At 53.3% G+C, this 16,090-nt stretch overlaps 1 protein-coding gene across 1 annotated transcript in view; it reads right to left on the bottom strand.

The window, feature by feature from the left end:
- The window catches only part of Rab6b (RAB6B, member RAS oncogene family), a 68,073-nt gene extending 55,407 nt beyond the window's left edge, over positions 1-12,666 (bottom strand). The window contains exon 1 of the mRNA XM_021207243.2: positions 12,222-12,666. Within this exon, the coding sequence (XP_021062902.1) occupies positions 12,222-12,291 (70 nt within the window). The 5' untranslated portion in view covers positions 12,292-12,666. The remainder of the gene's footprint in view (positions 1-12,221) is intronic.
- Positions 12,667-16,090: the final 3,424 nt, after the last annotated feature.

The following is a 16,090-nucleotide window of genomic DNA, read 5'->3' as shown; positions in this document are numbered from 1 at the left end:
CCTCTGAGGGCCCTTGCTTCTTCTCCTGTTCTCCTACAGACCCTCAGACAGCTGCTCAACATTCTGCTGGCCCAGGAGGAGGTGGACAGAGGTTCAGGCCTGCCTTGCTCAAGTCGAAAGGGGAACACGAGAGCAAGAGAGAAACTTCTAGACCTCCCATTCAGACAAAATCGACCATCTCCTGCTCCCCAGACACCTGCACAGGGGCAGGCCTCCTGCTGAAGTACCAAGAGGAAGGAACACACACTGTAGACCTCAGGGCCCAGGCCTGTGAGTGGATAATGGCCATCTGGGACGCAGAAAGGACCACGGTGTCTCCTCCAGCTTTTGTGGAACTCAGATGGTTGCTGGTCGGGTACTAGACCGGATGGGGGAACGGGGAACCAGGGCAAATGTTTAGAGTCTCCTCCCGACTCTGTAAGCTCAAGGTCTCTAAGGAGCCATTCCATAATGTCCAAAACCACAGAAGACTCTGGAGCGGATCTTACCAGAGACTTGTGAAGCCAGAGGAAGGGATGGGGGTACAGAACTAAAGCCACATCCAGGCACTGTCTCTTAAAATGCACAACGGAGAGATCACCCTCAGAAGCCACCTGTCTAACCAGGGCCACATGCAGGCACTGTCTCTTCCAATGAACAACAGAGACCCACCCTCCGAAGCTCTTCTTTTTACTCTTGTCCTTGCTGCTGATATGAAACCAAAAGGTCGGGCAGTGGTAGCACACGCCTTTAATCCCAGCACTTGGGAAGCAGAGGTAGGCGGATTTCTGAGTTCGAGGCCTGCCTGCTCTACATAGTGAGTTCCAGGACAGCCAAGGCTACACAGTGAATCCCCCCAAGAAAAAGAAAACACAAGGTCACCAAGGTGTCACCAGACCAGGAAGACTTCACTTGCTAAGGCCCCACTGTGAACATGCAATGGGGAACTGCCAAGGGTCAGTAGAGAGGTTAAGGTACGATAAAGCCTGGTTCCTGGGAGGGCCATCGATCAGAGTGGCCTCAGAACACAAGGACATGGCAAAAGGCCCTACAGAATATTCTAGTCCTGCATCTGACAGGGGACAACGCCACGAATCAAGGTTTATTTGGGAACTGTACTGGCTGGTTTTGTGTGTGAACTTGACACAGGCTGGAGTTATCACAGAGAGAGGAGCTTCAGTTGGGGAAATGCCTCCACGAGATCCAGCTATGGGGCAGTTTTCTAGTAGACCAACCGACAAGGGCTGGGGAGATGGCTCAGGGGAGAAAGGGCTTGCCACACAAGCGTGAGGATCTGAGATCGGATCCCCAGCACCGTGTGAAAAGCCATTGGTGGCCTATAAATCTTAGCACAGGAGGAAGAGGCAGAAGACTCCCCTGAGCTCACCGAACAGCTAATCTAACCAACCAGTGAGCTCCAGGTTCATTGGGAGACCCTGCCTCAAAAAAAAAAAAAAAATACAGTGGAGAGCATGGGAGGATGTCACCTGGCATGGCCCCTGGTGGGGAGGGGGAGGCTGGAGTCAGGAAAGTAAGTGGCTATGAATAAAGTACACTGCATACACATGTGGAATTGTTAAAGGGTAAATTTTAATTAATAAATAAAATGAAACTGTCAAGGGACAAATACCTTGTTACCTTTCCCAATGACACGACTCAATTAAACAAGTGACCTCCCGCCACCTTTGCCATACTGTATGGACTAGCAACAAGTCACAAGTCCTATCTGCACTCAGGGGAGGAAGGACAGCAGAGAACACGGGGCTCACAGTGACAGGCTGCCTTCCACTTCCCAAGTGGTTCCCTCCCCCTCCTACTGCTGTGACCTGGACAGATCCCCCCCCTACCCCGGAACAAGTTCTCCTAACCAGCAGATATTTCTCCCAGCTTGTTGGTTTGAAGGCAGAAAGGAGGACTGCCTGTAGGGTCTACTGGTCCAGGCACTGGTCCCCCTCTGCCCAGACCCCCATGCCATACCTGGACCCCCCCCAACAGAAGACACCGGACCATGCCAGCTCTGGCATCTCCTCTGTTCTCGGAGCTGGAGAAGAGCAGAGCTTTCCTGGCTCTACGGGTGGGGCTCTGGCATTTTCTGATGTGGTTAGGAAAGGATCAGGACGGGAGACTGGCCAGGTGCCTTAGCACAGCACCTCCTGTGCTAAGGCCTCCTGCTCCTTGTGATCCGGGCAGTGGCCTGCAGTGTTATGGTAGAGAAGGGGAAGGGAACCCAGTGAGCCAGAATTCAGAACTTACAGTCTCTAGGGCTTCACATAGGATGTGCTGAGGGTTTAAAAGTAATTTGGAAGCATTCTCTACAGTGGCCAGATATGTGTACATCTGCAGGGTCACAGCAGCAGCGCAGACCCCCCGGAGGAGGGAGAGATGAGGCTTAGCATCACCCCACGGCACAACACACACAGGAAGTGCTCAGACAGTGGGGGTGCCGGAGGTCCTCCAGGGAGCACCAGGCAGAGTCTTCCTATCTCCTGCTGCCCCACTGGGCTACAGTCCTCTTCTTGCCCTTCACAGCCACAGCATACTAAGCCCAAGAACCAGCATCAGTTTGACAGAACCTCTAGTCTTCAACGGGACTTTGTTCAGAATCTAGGATGGATAGCATCGTTAGACACCCCCGAGCATCTTGGCTCTGGAAGCCTCACGGGAAGCCAGAAAGCCCTGAAGGCACACCTAGCGTGGCTGCCGAGCATAGCCTGTGCAGGAAGCACTCTCTCCCTGACGCAGCATACTCTCCCTGACGCAGCACGCCCGCCCGTGGTCTCTCTTCCCTCTGGCTACACCTGTGGCTCTGTCCCGGCCTGCTCACTATACTGGACAGGAGGGAAAAAATGAGAAACGTGTCCTAAATGGCTCCACCGCTCCATCCTATGACCCACTTCCTGCTCACCACAGGGTCAAGGTAGACTGTTTCACGTGGACTCTCAGAGTTAGCCAGAAGGTTATCTGCCTGTCCCCTGGGACTTGGCTTTAGTGCGCTGGTCACAGTTACAGCAATCTCTTCCAGAGGCAGGGATGGGTCTCCAGCTCCCACACCTGCAGAGGAGGCTGGAAGGGGCCAACGTTGTCCCTCTCTCCTCTGCTGAACACCAGCCAGCACAGAGAAGAATCCTCACCCACCCTGACCGCAGAGATGATGGATCTGGTGCCGCTCAAGGGGCAATGAGTGGGACTGTAAGATGCTGTCACTGTAAATGAACCAATCAGAACTACATCCGTGCTGCCCAAGCTATACTAGGCAGTGCTTTGTAGCCCTGGAAGACTACCAAGGCAGGAAGGGAAGAGAGCAAAGGTCATGGGTCATCTGAAAACCTGTTCCCATTTGATCCCAGCAGGCTGCTCTTTCTCAGCTAGGGGTGGGTTCAAGAGCAGCAGTCCTCTGCCTCCACTCACTCTGGCCCCTGGCTCTCAAACACCTTGGCTTTGGAGCAGCCAGTTTAAGCTTGGGTTTCAGTCACCAAGTCGGACAACAGCCCTTTCTCTTCATCTGTGCTGTGCGACCACATCTCCTAACCTTAAAGGAAAGCAGCACAGGAGAAGGCAAAGGACGTGTGTGGCAAGGGCCCCCAAAAGAAGAGGAACGGCAGGAGCCTAATCAGAGCCCGGTCGTCACTGCATCAGCCACCACATCTGCCAGAGCAGTGGGCAGAGGGAAGTCTGGAAGGACTGCTGCAGACTGGCACAGCCATGTCATCGAAGCATCCAGGGGCCCCAGGCTGCCGTGGAGGCAGGGTAGATAGGGGAGCTGGTTCTAGGACATCTGAGGGCGGTATGGAGAAGGCTGGGACTCTCTCCCTCAGTCACTTCATCGTCCTGAGGCTTGTCTTTGCAGACCAAACTGAGAGAATAGACCCACCCAACTGAGTAGTCTAGAGAGCCAGGCAGAAGCTGGGCTTACAATTCCCCAGACGCCCCCTGTCTGACTCCAGGTCAGTCACTTGGACCCTCAAATATGCTACACTCTGCCTTTTTGTCTCCTAATCCATGAGCATGGGCCTCCCCTGTCCGAGCCTCCAGGGGTCACCACTCTCTACAGGAAAGGCTCCGACACCAGTGTGGGAAGGCAAGGGAGGCCTCTTCGGGCCGGCCCTGCCATCTTCTGTAGGTTCAACCCTTATACCTGCTACTCTCCCACACCTGCAGGGCACCAGGGTCCCAGCAGCCCTGAACATGTTCAGTTCTCCAGGGGCCCGAAGCCCTCTCCTGCCTTGGCACAGCAGGGCCCTTTTGTCCCTGGTATCCCCATGCCCACGGGTCTTTCCCACTCACCACAAAACCAATGAGAAGCTCCCCACGACCTGCTCAAGCAGACCACGGCCACAGCGTTGCTTCTGAATCTAATGCTTCCTACTTGTAAGGGCTAGGGTTTTTTCCCACTTACCTTAGGCCAAGTGCTGATCCGAACGGCCCAGGTCACACCCCAGCAGCTTCTGCCCCTGTGGTCTGCCAGTGAGAATGAGGTGCTCTAGCCATGAGGGTATGGGTAGCCCTCGCGTGGGGAAACTGCTGTGTCAGTGCTGCCTCCCGCCTCTGCGGGTGATGAGCAGGGACAAGCGAGCACTGGTCCAGAGGCCTGAGTCTCTCTCCTGAGGAGGGGTGCCTGCCTTTGGACCCCACTGGGCACACAGAAGTCCCTCCTCTCAAAACCTCCATCTCTGCAGCTGTCAAAGGCGATGTGCTGTCCCGGGGCTGCAAGGTGCCGCTTACCTGCAGAAATGCTTCATGCATCTCAACTCCTTCCCTAACAGCTGCAAGGTGAGGAGGGTGAGGGGGAGGCCCCGTCACGGTTTTATGGACAAAGCCAGCTGGTACTCGAGCTTTACCTGCACGCTGTGTGTTCACGCGTTTGATCTTTGTGAAATTCCAGCAAGGTCACGTCAGCTGAGGAGAACGAGTGTGCATGGTTCTACTGCACCCCAGACACCACCCAGACAAGTGATGGGGGCTGAGCCGGGGCAGACCCCCAGGACTCAGGAGGTCCGACATAGTGATGGTTGGAGCAGGAGCTTAGGGAGGGTCACTACCACCCACCTTGGTCTGGCTCTCTCCCTATGCTGAGCACCAGGCGCCTGGGCGCTGCACCTTCCTTGCCGTCTCCATCTAAGGTCATCCGTATGTGGAAGAAGTGCCTTCTGGTGACAGGAAGTGCAGGATGGACCAAAGCACACATCAGGAAAGCCTCTGCGGCACCTCGCACCAGCGACACGCTCATCTCCTGGCTAAAGTGTCATTATAGGCCTGACATCTTGCTTAATGCCAGCACCAAATGACAGAAGCAGGGCAGGAGTTCCAGTGGCCCAAGAAACCACCGTACCCAGGACCCTTGGGAGCCAGAGTGGAGCAGGGGCTCATTTAACAGGTGGCAAAAGCCATCTGTGTTTCCAGGACACTGCAGTCTCAGGAGCAAAGCAAGGCCCAGCAGGGCTTAGTCCACGGCAAAACTGACACTGAACTTGACTGGTTTGTCCCTTGTTGGGGACCAGTTCCCAGCAGCATGTCCCCAGCAGAAGTAGGCTGAAGGCTGATTCTGTATAAGCAATTCCCTGTGTGGGGAGACAGACTGCCTGCCACACAATGCCAGGGCCGCCAGCCTCCTTCATGGAGAGCCCGCCTGCCTCCTTCCCCAAAGCCCGTCCTCCCTGTGGTTGGCTCCAGCATCCTTCATGATCAGTGGATCTACACGGGGATCTACTAGCTCCTCTTTAGCAAAGTGTTTGGCACAGATGTTCTGAGTCATTCATTCATGGCGGACCCTGTGCTTATAAGACCTCAGTATTCTTCTGTCCCTGCTCCTGGCCCTGCCTGGGACAATGACCTGATCCAAAGGTCCATGAGAGACGCTGTCTCATGGACCTGGAGGCCTGGAGCTCACCTCGTAGATCAGGTTGGCTGGCTGGTGAGCCACAGGCATACACCAGCCTCTGCCTCCCCAGTGCTGGGATTAAAAGCATCTGCCACCACACTCGACTTTTTTGTGTGAGTTTTTGGGGCTCAAACTCAGCTAGCTATTAATATTCTCCTGACTCAGCTGTCCCCCAAACCCTGGCACTCCAAGTTCTAATTTGCTACACTAATGGTAGGCAGGGCCAGCTTTCTCCAAGCCTCAGCCTCATGAACCACAAAATAGCAATCAGTGTATGATTATCACAGAGTGACCAGGAAGGTACAAAGTGCCCCTGGAGAGCCCGGAGCATTGACCTGAGGTTCACAGAGGAAGGACACGGGCAACAAGCCCTTCAGTGAATTTCTCGGAGACCACTTTAAAGGAGCAGCTGTATTCTTCAGGACCCAGGCCTGTCCCTTGAGTACATCACTCCCTGGATACAGTGCTAGGCCGAGGTACGTAGCCCCAGTTACCTGGGCTCCCACTGGTCTTGTTACCAAGAGAACAGGATAAATATGTTTTTCTTCTAAAAATAAACTACTTTATTAAAGTGATAAGGAGTACTCATGGCAACAGAAATTTTACTCTTTAAAATGATCGCTCTTAGGTTTCAAGCAAAAGTGATAAAAATAATGAAGAAAATTTGACTTCTGAAGCCTGGACCTATACTACAGACCTCCTCAGGAGCCCTGCGAAGTAAGCCAACATCGGGCCCCCTCCCTGGTTCTAGAAACAAAGCGCTTGCCATTCCCAGTCCCCTTGGGACTTCAAGTCCCCAGGCCCTGCCTGGAGCTGTTTCCCAGCAGCCTGTCTTTCTGGCTGGAACAAAAGAGCTGCCCATCTCAGGGCGTGTCTGGGCCTTCTCCCTGGCAACCTCCACCAAGGGTTCCTCCATGTTCTCTTCTGCACAGCAAGAAACAACGAAGGGCCACAGACAGACAGACAGAAGAAAGTGTCGAGCACAGTAGTCCAATCCTGTTTATGTTTTGCTGTTCTACATAACCTTTCAGCTCCCCAGACAGTTGTGGCCAACGATGTCATCATATTGAGACCAAGGAGCCCTGTTGTGTCAAGCAACAGTGAAAGGCACTGGGTGCGGAAGTTGGGTGGGGGTAACTTACAGGCCACTTCTCTCAGGTCTACCAAGGATGGTCTGCAATGTCAGGGCAACAGAGACTGATTTTCGGGGTGCACTATCAAAGCAAAGGACAGGAAGTTATTTTGGTCTATTTGAAAATGATTTATGAGCATTTGGGGATTACAAATAACAACATTTTTCTCACGCACTGCCTACAGGTTAACCTTCAAGTCTCTGGTCTGGATGTGGCTTGGTCCTCATGTGGAAGCGGGTCCTTTAAGAGGCAGGACCAGGGGATTTAGTGCTTAATCTGGCATGCATGAGGCCCTAGATCCAATCACTGGCACTCAGGAGGTGGAGGAGGAGGGCTCAAGGTTATCCTCATTCACACAGGAAGTTCAAAGCCAGTGAGGCCTGTGTAAGACCCTTGTCCATCTTCCTATTCCCCTGCCCCCCCCCCCCGACCTTCACCTAACCCCTCCCCAAAGAGTGCCTGAAAACTTGCAGAGGGGTTTGATCCCTTGGAGCCGGTGCTGGGAAAGAATCATGAAGTTATCTAACTTCCTGTGGTAATATGACCTCGTGTCCTCAGAACCACTCCCCCACCCCCATGATGGCATCTGTTATGGGAGCCTCAACCAGAACTGAGCCAATGCCAGCACCCTGTCCTTGACCCTCCAGAATGTAAGCGTCACAAACCCGCTTTCCTTACAAAGCTGGCCTGACTCGGTGTTTCATTATAGTAACAGAAGGTATACTGACAGCCTCATCTTACTGTCTGTGTGATTCCTACACACTTTGTTAAACAAACGGAAAAAAAAAAAAATCAAGGATTGTAGGTCTGTACCCAACGCCCAAGGTTCTCTCTCTTGTACTAGCACCCAAGGGAGGGGGGCAGGGAGAGAGAAATTAGGACAGGAAAAACAAACAAACAAGGTGAGAAAGTGAGCACGGAACCATGGGATTGAGTCTGAGCTCCCAAGAGATCTGCTCTGGTCTGCCGTGTCCTTCCCCACCTCTGGTAGTACAGGAGCCCCTACTCCACTTCCATATTTCTTCAGAGATATAAAGGGAGAGTTGAGGAACCCTTTGAGAATCTCAAGAGCTTGGGCATGACCATGGCATACATAATGATGCAATTCTCTGGAAAAACATAACAAAACAACACAACTGCCTCCTCCCTGATAAGAAGAATCTGGCCTGAGAGAGTACCGGGTGCCAGGATGAACGCCACACAGAGCTGCCTCGCCTCCCTTCGCTGTTAATCTGCTGACGGGCCATCAGCAAATCTCTCACATCAAAGATGTCATCGTTTTCGAATCAACATCCTCCGTGAGCACGCACAGCCCACAGACGGGAGCTGGGAGCAGAAGATGACTCAGACACAATCCTCTCAATGTGCTTTGGTCACCCACTTAGGGTGCTTAAATCTCACCCTAAAATCCTTAAATTAAAATCCTTAGCTAACTGAAACAGAAGAGGGGTCATGGGACTGCACATAACCCGTTTTGTTTTTTTTGTTTTTTTTTGTTTTTTTAAATGCTCATTAAAAGAATCAAAGCTGTGTCCATTTGACAAGTCTGGAAGTTGAAAGGAGAAAAACTTCTGGAAGGGACAGTGGGCTTGCCACCAAGCTAGTACAGGACGGTGTGCACTGCATGAGGTGGCTGCAGGGAACAGGGCTCAGTCTGTGGACAGTTGTTCCTTAACCCTTAATTGAAGAGGACGTATAGGACGGTCTCAATCCGGTGACTGCAATCCCTTAGAATACCAGTTCTCAAATCTGTGACTCGAGACCTCCTGTATATCAGATATTTACATTGCTCTTCATAACAGTAGCAAAATTACAGTTATGAAGCAACAACAAAATGCTTTTATGCTTGGGGGGGGGTCACCACGACACGAGGAACTGCATTAGGGGGCTGTAGCATTCAGAAGGTTAGAGTCACTCCTGACAGGCGTGCCTCCACCTGTACTTCCTGCAGCACTGGGCCAAGGAGAGAGGAGAGTCTCTGAAATCTACCCCTACTCTTTGTACTCAGGCCTATAGAGACGGATGGCCTACAACCTCATCCCTGGGGAAGCAGACAGCCCCCTGTGTCTGTCCACTCTTCCTTCCCTCCCTCCTCACCACACACACACCAGGATGTGCCTGGTGAGGTCCAGATCCCCTGGGAGGCTCTGATAACTTGGGAGAAAGATGGACACCCCGCAGGCCCACTCTCCCTCAGACACCTGCCTGTCTTTTTCAGATGCTATGGAGTGTTCCATACCAGTCTGGCGTGCACCACCTTCTTGTGTTTGCCACCATTGCCACCGGTGTTAGGGCTAATCAGGAGGAGCCACACAGCGACCTGAGCGCCAGCAGCGTTGCATGACCTACCTGACACAAGGAAATACCTCACCCGAAGTCCACAGCACCTGACCAGGATCCTACTCCATGATGAGGCTGGCACTGCCAGTCAGACCATGGTCCACAGGCTAGAGGATGCTCCATTCACTCTGCTGACACACTCTCCCCCAGGATGGAGGTGCGTTCCGGAGAGCAGACACTCAAGGCTTCCCACCTGAACCAGTCCCTTGGTACCTTTGAAGGCCTCGTGCCTACCTATGATTATCTGTTCCAGGGCATCTCCTACCTTACCCTGCTCCAAGCCTGGCACCCCTCTTTGGAATCCAGCTACCTCTGCCCACAAGCCTAGAGGGATGCTACCACAACGCCAGGAATAGAGAGCAGAAGAAGGTTGTGTCCTTCCAACCTCTTTTACCGGCCTCCCTCCCCCATCTCCATTAGTCGGCTTCTACAGGGAAGCTTAGGCCTCAGATTTCAGTTGGCTCAAGTGCCCTGGTATGGAAGGTGAGAGGTCTCCAAGATCACACAGGAAGGGAGAGCTAGGGTAGAGATTGGGCCAGGTGTCGGGAGCCGCCCTCCACAGCACAGGCTGCAGAGGATGCTGGCATGCAAGCTGTCGGAAGATAAGATGGAAGGGGTTACAGTCACGGCCCACCAGGCTCCGGGATACACATAACTTCTGCACAGATACCACAAGCTCTGTAAACCCGAGGTGAACAACTCACTAATAACACATGGGTGGATTATGTTCCAAGGGCCCATGAGTCCTGCCCCTAACCAACTAGCCAAGCATTCCCACCAGGCTACAACCAACTGTCCCTGAGCCCAGAAATCCTTTCAAAGAGGTTCCAGACTTGGCTTCCCGCACTGAAGGTCATCTTATCTCCCAATGACACTCTAGTTAAAAATGGCAGACGGGAAAAGTGAAGTGTGGGTTCCTGTTCCCAACGTGTTCGCAACTCACAGTGGGTCTCCGGGCAAGACCTCCCCACACCCTCTCCACATAAGCATGTGAGGAAAGGTTGTCTCTCATTTCCGTGACTCCACACCTAGAAGTGTTGGCAGAACTCTCTCACTGGGGGGGCTGGGGTTTTTTTCCACCCATCAGTAGTTTCTGAGGGAGCCGAGAGTTTTCATATCACCACATATGATTCTTTATGGAACTGGGTTCAGATTTAGAATAAACAAATATTCTTTGAACTCCAGCATAGTCCAGGCACTGGGGGAAACATGTGGCATAAGGGCTGCTTCCAGCCACCCACTACTCAGAGACAGAAACTGAGTGTCCGGGAGGCCTCGAATCAGGCAAATGACAACACAGTTGAGACTTCCACCCCCAGGCTGCTGTGCAGCTCCCTCCTAGGACTGAGGTGCTCTCAAATCCTTTCCACACAGCAGGGAACGGAGGTGTCTTTTGTGACACTTGGGATCTACAAAGCACAGGAAATCAGATCCAGCCAGCTACCTAGCTGAGCTGGGTACTATGTGAAATGTCCCAAACCCAGCTCTCCGGGACAGGCAACCAAGTCTTCCACACGCCCGGTTCCCAACCCTCCAGCTCAGGTACTGAGCATCAGCAGACAGGAGGTGGCCATGTGACCTCCACAGCCCACACGCACACGTCATAGCTGCACGGTGCCTGGGCCCACCAGGTCCTCCCACGGCCTTCTCCCTCTAGGCCTCCAAACCAGCTAACATAACTGGTTTACAGAGCTAGAGTTGGGGATCCCGCCCCCCCCCAGGGGTCCCCCCTCTCCTCCAGCAGAAATGCTCAGAAGCCCAGCTTGTCTCTGTAACCCCCTGGTTATGATACTCCTGGACCGAGGCTCTCAAGGAGCCACTCCTTCCCACAGGTATCAGAGGGGTCGCTGCTCTTCAGTCTGGGCTTCCCACCTTGGACCAACCTGGGTGTCAGATACTTGGGGAGGGGAGACTCCTGGGCGGCAGAGAAACCCTTACTCTCCCCCTCCCTAGGCTCTGGCTGGCTGCCACAGTGACCTCCCCTCCCCCAAGAAGGGCGGTGAGCTGGGAGATGGGGGTGGGAGAATCCACCGGCTCCACCGATGCTCTCTAGAGGGGGCAGGGAAGCCAGGCAGGGCGTGTCGCCTAGGCCTTTCTCTGCCCGGTGCCAAGCTCACAGATATGAGACGCCTCTGTACCATCCCCCAAGTCACCTGCTATGGGAAGAATCTTCACTCTCACGATCCACACCCCTGAGCCCCAAAGAGGCTAATGCATTAGTGAAGGACAGTGAGTCTAGAACCTTCTGCCCAGTCGGATGTAAGTCAGAGAAGCTAAGTGCCCTGTTTCCCTACCACTTGCACCCACTCTTTTCGAAAAGGGACAGGTGTTCCCCATTTCCCAGCAGCAATCTGCTCCAGAGCTGGACGTGTCCTTTCCCTAGATTTCGGGCAAGGTCCGCAGGGAGCCCCTCGGGCGCAACCTTGGGGTGGGGGCAACCAGCTCCCAGCCCCACCTCGTTCTCCCATGAGAGGCTCCTGTCCCTTCGCCCACACCCTCGCCGGCACCCAGACACCTGCACAGTGCTCCGCAGCCTGTGCCGCAGTGCGAGCTAGTCAGCGAGCCCGCGAGCCCGGGCGCCTAGAGCCGCTGAGCCAGCCGCCGCCCTCGGTCCTCCCGGACGCACCTGCTCCGGGTACCCGTACCCAGATCCCACACTCACCCTCATCCCTTGACCCCCAGAGCCACCTTCTTCCTTCCCCCCTTGGTCCTCCCCAGTCCGGCCCCGCCCGAGCCAGCCCCAGCTCCCCATCTGCATCCCTCTCCTCTACCGGGGCGTGGAAGGGCCTTGGCGAGTCGGGGCTGGGAGGGTCCCTAGTGGGGTGGCTGAATGGGCGGCGTGGGGGAAAAAAGACTCGGCTCCGAGCCGAGAGAATAAGCCGAGTACTCACCGCTCTGCTCCCCTAGGAAAACCAACTTGAATTTTCGCAGCGGGTTCCCAAAATCTCCCCCTGCGGACATGGTGCTGGCAGCTGGGGCCGGGCGAGGAGGAGGAGGAGGAGGAAGCGGTGAAGGAGCAGGGAGGGGAGAGGAGGAGGGCGAGGGGAGGCGGCGAGCGGTGCGGGAGCCGGAGGGGGAAGGGCTGGCTGCGCGCGCCCCTGACTCCCCAGCTGCGGCCGGGCCCCGGCCTGCGGCTGCGTGTCCGACGGCGGCGACGGCGGCAAGGGAGGAGGCGGGGTGCGCGGCGCAGCCCTGGGTGGCGCTGGCTGCACGGGCGACGGGCGCACTGTAGACGCCCGAAGCTCGGCGCGGGCAGCGAGGCACGGGCGGAGCGGGGCGCAGGGACCGAGCTGGGCGGAGGAGCGCTCTCCGAGCAGCGCCACGCGCCCCCTCCCGCCCGCCTGCTCCGCCCGCGCCTGCGCTCTGCGCGCTCCCAAGCCTCTGATGTCATGCGGAGCCCGTGGGTTTGCGGGGCTTGGGGGGCGTGCGCCATCCAGCCCCCACCCGGGCAGTCGGCTCGGGAGAGCCACCCCCCCTTGCGTCTAAGAGAGGTGCCCTCTTTGGAGCAGCTTGCTCTGCCCTGCTGCTTCTGTCTCACCCACCCACCTAGAGGGAGGGGGAAAAGACAAGACTTGGTCAAGAGGACATTTGCTTCTGGTCTTTGACACCTAAATGCGGTTCCTTTCTTCCGTCTCAGACCCAGATGGTTGGACAGGGCGGGAACATAGGAAAGGGCCAGTGTGTGGTGTGGTGTTGAGTAGGAAGATGTGCGGATACCTGGCTCAGACCTGGGTTATGGCTCCTCGGTGGCCCCTGCTAGCTTCTAGCTTACCCTCCTATCTAGCTAGGCTCAGACTCTTCATGGGGAGGGGATCTGTGGTTGTCTCCTGAGGAGCTAGCCAGTGGGAGAGAAGACGCCCTTACAGGTTATGCCTACTAGCGTTTGAAACCTAACCTGCTCTGTGTGAGAGAAGGCCTGGTAGATGCCCCTCCACTAACCCAAAGACAATGCCCTGCCTCTTTTGATCCTGAGGCCATCAGCCCGAACACACTCCTGCGCCCTGCTAGTTAGGTTTATTCAGTTAATGAGCTCCAAGAGGATAAGAGGGGGACCTCTAAGCTTGCAGGGCACACACAGTAGGGTGAGAGCAAAGAGTAGACGCCAGACTAGGGTTAAATGCAGTCCCCAAATCTAAAGCATCGGGTTAATTGAGGCTTTACAAAGCCACTCCCCTCTTCCTCTCCAGCCACTTGCTGGTCTTGACCTTCTCTGACCATTCAGGGAATGTTTGTTTGGGAACGTTTGGAATGTGTAGTGTATGTTACACAAAGCAAGCCAGGAGTGAAATGCACACACACACACACACACACACACACGTGCCTACGGGTTTCCCAGGGGACACTTGTGAATTTACCCAGAATGTACCCACTAGAGTCTCCCACCGCGTGTTAAACCCTCACAGGAAACTCCATGGAAGCAGCTGTGGTTACACTTCACCTAGATCTTAGGAAACAGTTGCTGAATGCTCGAATTAACGTCTAAAACTACTCTCAAATCGGGGTAACTGTTCTATTCTTGTGGTCCCTGGAGTCGGAGGTCATCCCTCTGAGATATAAGCATGCCAGGTCGGGCACCAGACTAAGGATAACTCTCTCAGACTCCGCCCTACTTTTGCCCCGAGTTTGTTGCTGTCTCCAGCATGGGCTGAGGAAAGTTTTGGCAGGTGTGTCCAACCCACTGTCCCCAGGCCACATGCCTGGCAGGAAAGCTATGAATTCAGCCCAACACAATATTGTAATCTTATGTAGAACATTACGAGATACTGGATGGGTTTCTACATTTTTATTTTGGCAAGTTTTTGTTTATTGTTGTTGATTCCATTGCCTGGTTTTACAGTGTGAAGTTTGTAGGTTGCGATGCTGTGTCTCCATAGCTAGAGGTTGGACACTCCAGCAGCGAGGGGACTACTCCTAAGCCACACCCCTCCCTGCCTGTGGAGGTCAAGGCATCCAAGGGTGTGTGTGTGTGTGTGGGGGTGTCACATCCTCCACCCAGCATCTCCTCATCTGTACTGGTGCAGTCTGCTGGGTTGGCTCCTGCAGTCTGGGTAGAACTACACAGCGTGGTCTTCATGCGGTGTGAATCCTTACCTCAGGATGCATCTGCTCTCTTCCAAGTCTCTCCCTTACCCTTGCCATTCCTTTGTCTCTTAGGGGAAGGGGTTATCTTTATTCTGTCCTGGGATATCAGGCATTTCCTATGCGATAGAAAAAAGAGCCACCATAAGCCTCTCTTTGGTAGTCCCACTAGAAAGAGTTTCTCCTGAATAGCATCTTTCTGCCCTGTCTGATGAGCGTGTTCTCTGGATGAGGAACATGGAAAGACACCACATCGCAGTGAACACACACCTGTCTTCTAGTATTTCTTTCACCCCCCTCCTCCTTTTCCTACTTCTCCAAGGCAGAAAACCCAAAGCTTCCATTTCTCTTGAGTCTTTTGACTTCATATTTCAAACTCCATCTTCTGACTTGCACTTCCATTCTTGCTGTGCTCCCTAGATTCCTGTTGATGCATAGAGCAGAGCCTTTGGTTCCCATGTCTGCTTACCATTCCATCGTCTGCCCCAATTTTGAAACCATTTTCGGTAAAAATGTGTCCAGTTTTTAGAGCTCGAAATAGTTTTAGACTACATAGAGGTTTCAAAAAATAGTACAGGAAGTTTCTGTGTCTCTTCATCCAACAGCACCCACGATAACGTCTTACATAACCACAGTACCTTAGCAGAGCCAGGAAATTAACCTTGGAAAGAGCACCCAGCCTTCTTGCTGCTCTGCAAATGGTGCAGATAGGAATGTTCTCTACCTGTCTCCTGGTGCACCTGCGAAAAGGTTCCAAAGCTCTGCAGAGAGGAACTGCGTCAAGGGCTAGAACCTGGTGTATGTTGTGATCTTTACGCCAAAGATCGCTGTCAGAGCATAGGGCCACCCTGTCACCCATGTTCCTTCATGTTCTTCAAGAAGGGCTTGGCTATTTACATAAAAACATACTACAGATTTCTCTTTATTTGGAAGACATTATGAGTTCACAAGAAGTTGCAAAAAAAAAAAAAAAAAAAAGTCAGACCCATGGGTACTTTATCTAACCTGCCCTACCCACTTCCACCATGGTAGTATCTTACAAGTTTGTTGTCACAGCCTGTATATAGACAATCAAGAACAAAGCGTCCCATCACCATGGGAACACTCCTGCTCCTTCCTTCCACACACATATCCCTTCCTCTCTCTCAATCACTGAACTATTTCATTTCCTTAGGCTCCTCATCTCAAGAATCTGAATGAAGTTATACCGTACATAACATGGGACGGGGGCTGGGTCTTCTTTCTCACCTGAGGTAACTCCATGGTGAGATTCTGAGTTCCTGTTTGTATCAGTAGTCTACTCCATTACTGCAGAGAGGTGTGCCATGGTGTGGACCACAGTGGTTTCTTCCTTCCCTCACCCACAATGGATGCTTGCATTCTTTGCATCCTTTGGATAAATCTTACTCGATGATAATAAGTTGTTCTTTCATATATGTTAAATTTGGCATTCTAAAATTTTGGCACTTTTTTTTTTTTTTGTCTAGGATTGTGAGTGATGTTGTCCTGTAATTTTCTTCTCTTATAATATCATTTTCAGTGCCTGACAAATACAGAAGTGGATGCTCACAGCCATCCATTGGACTGAGCACAGAGTTCCCAATGAAGGAGCTAGAGAAAGGACCTAAGAAGCTGACAGGGTTTGCAGCCCCATAGGAGGAACAACAATATGAACTAAACA

This window comes from Mus pahari, chromosome 10 (genome assembly GCF_900095145.1).
Source record: "Mus pahari chromosome 10, PAHARI_EIJ_v1.1, whole genome shotgun sequence".
Lineage (NCBI taxonomy): Eukaryota > Metazoa > Chordata > Mammalia > Rodentia > Muridae > Mus > Mus pahari.
Note: the sequence above shows the minus strand (reverse complement) of the source record. Positions and strands in the feature narration are given on the sequence as shown.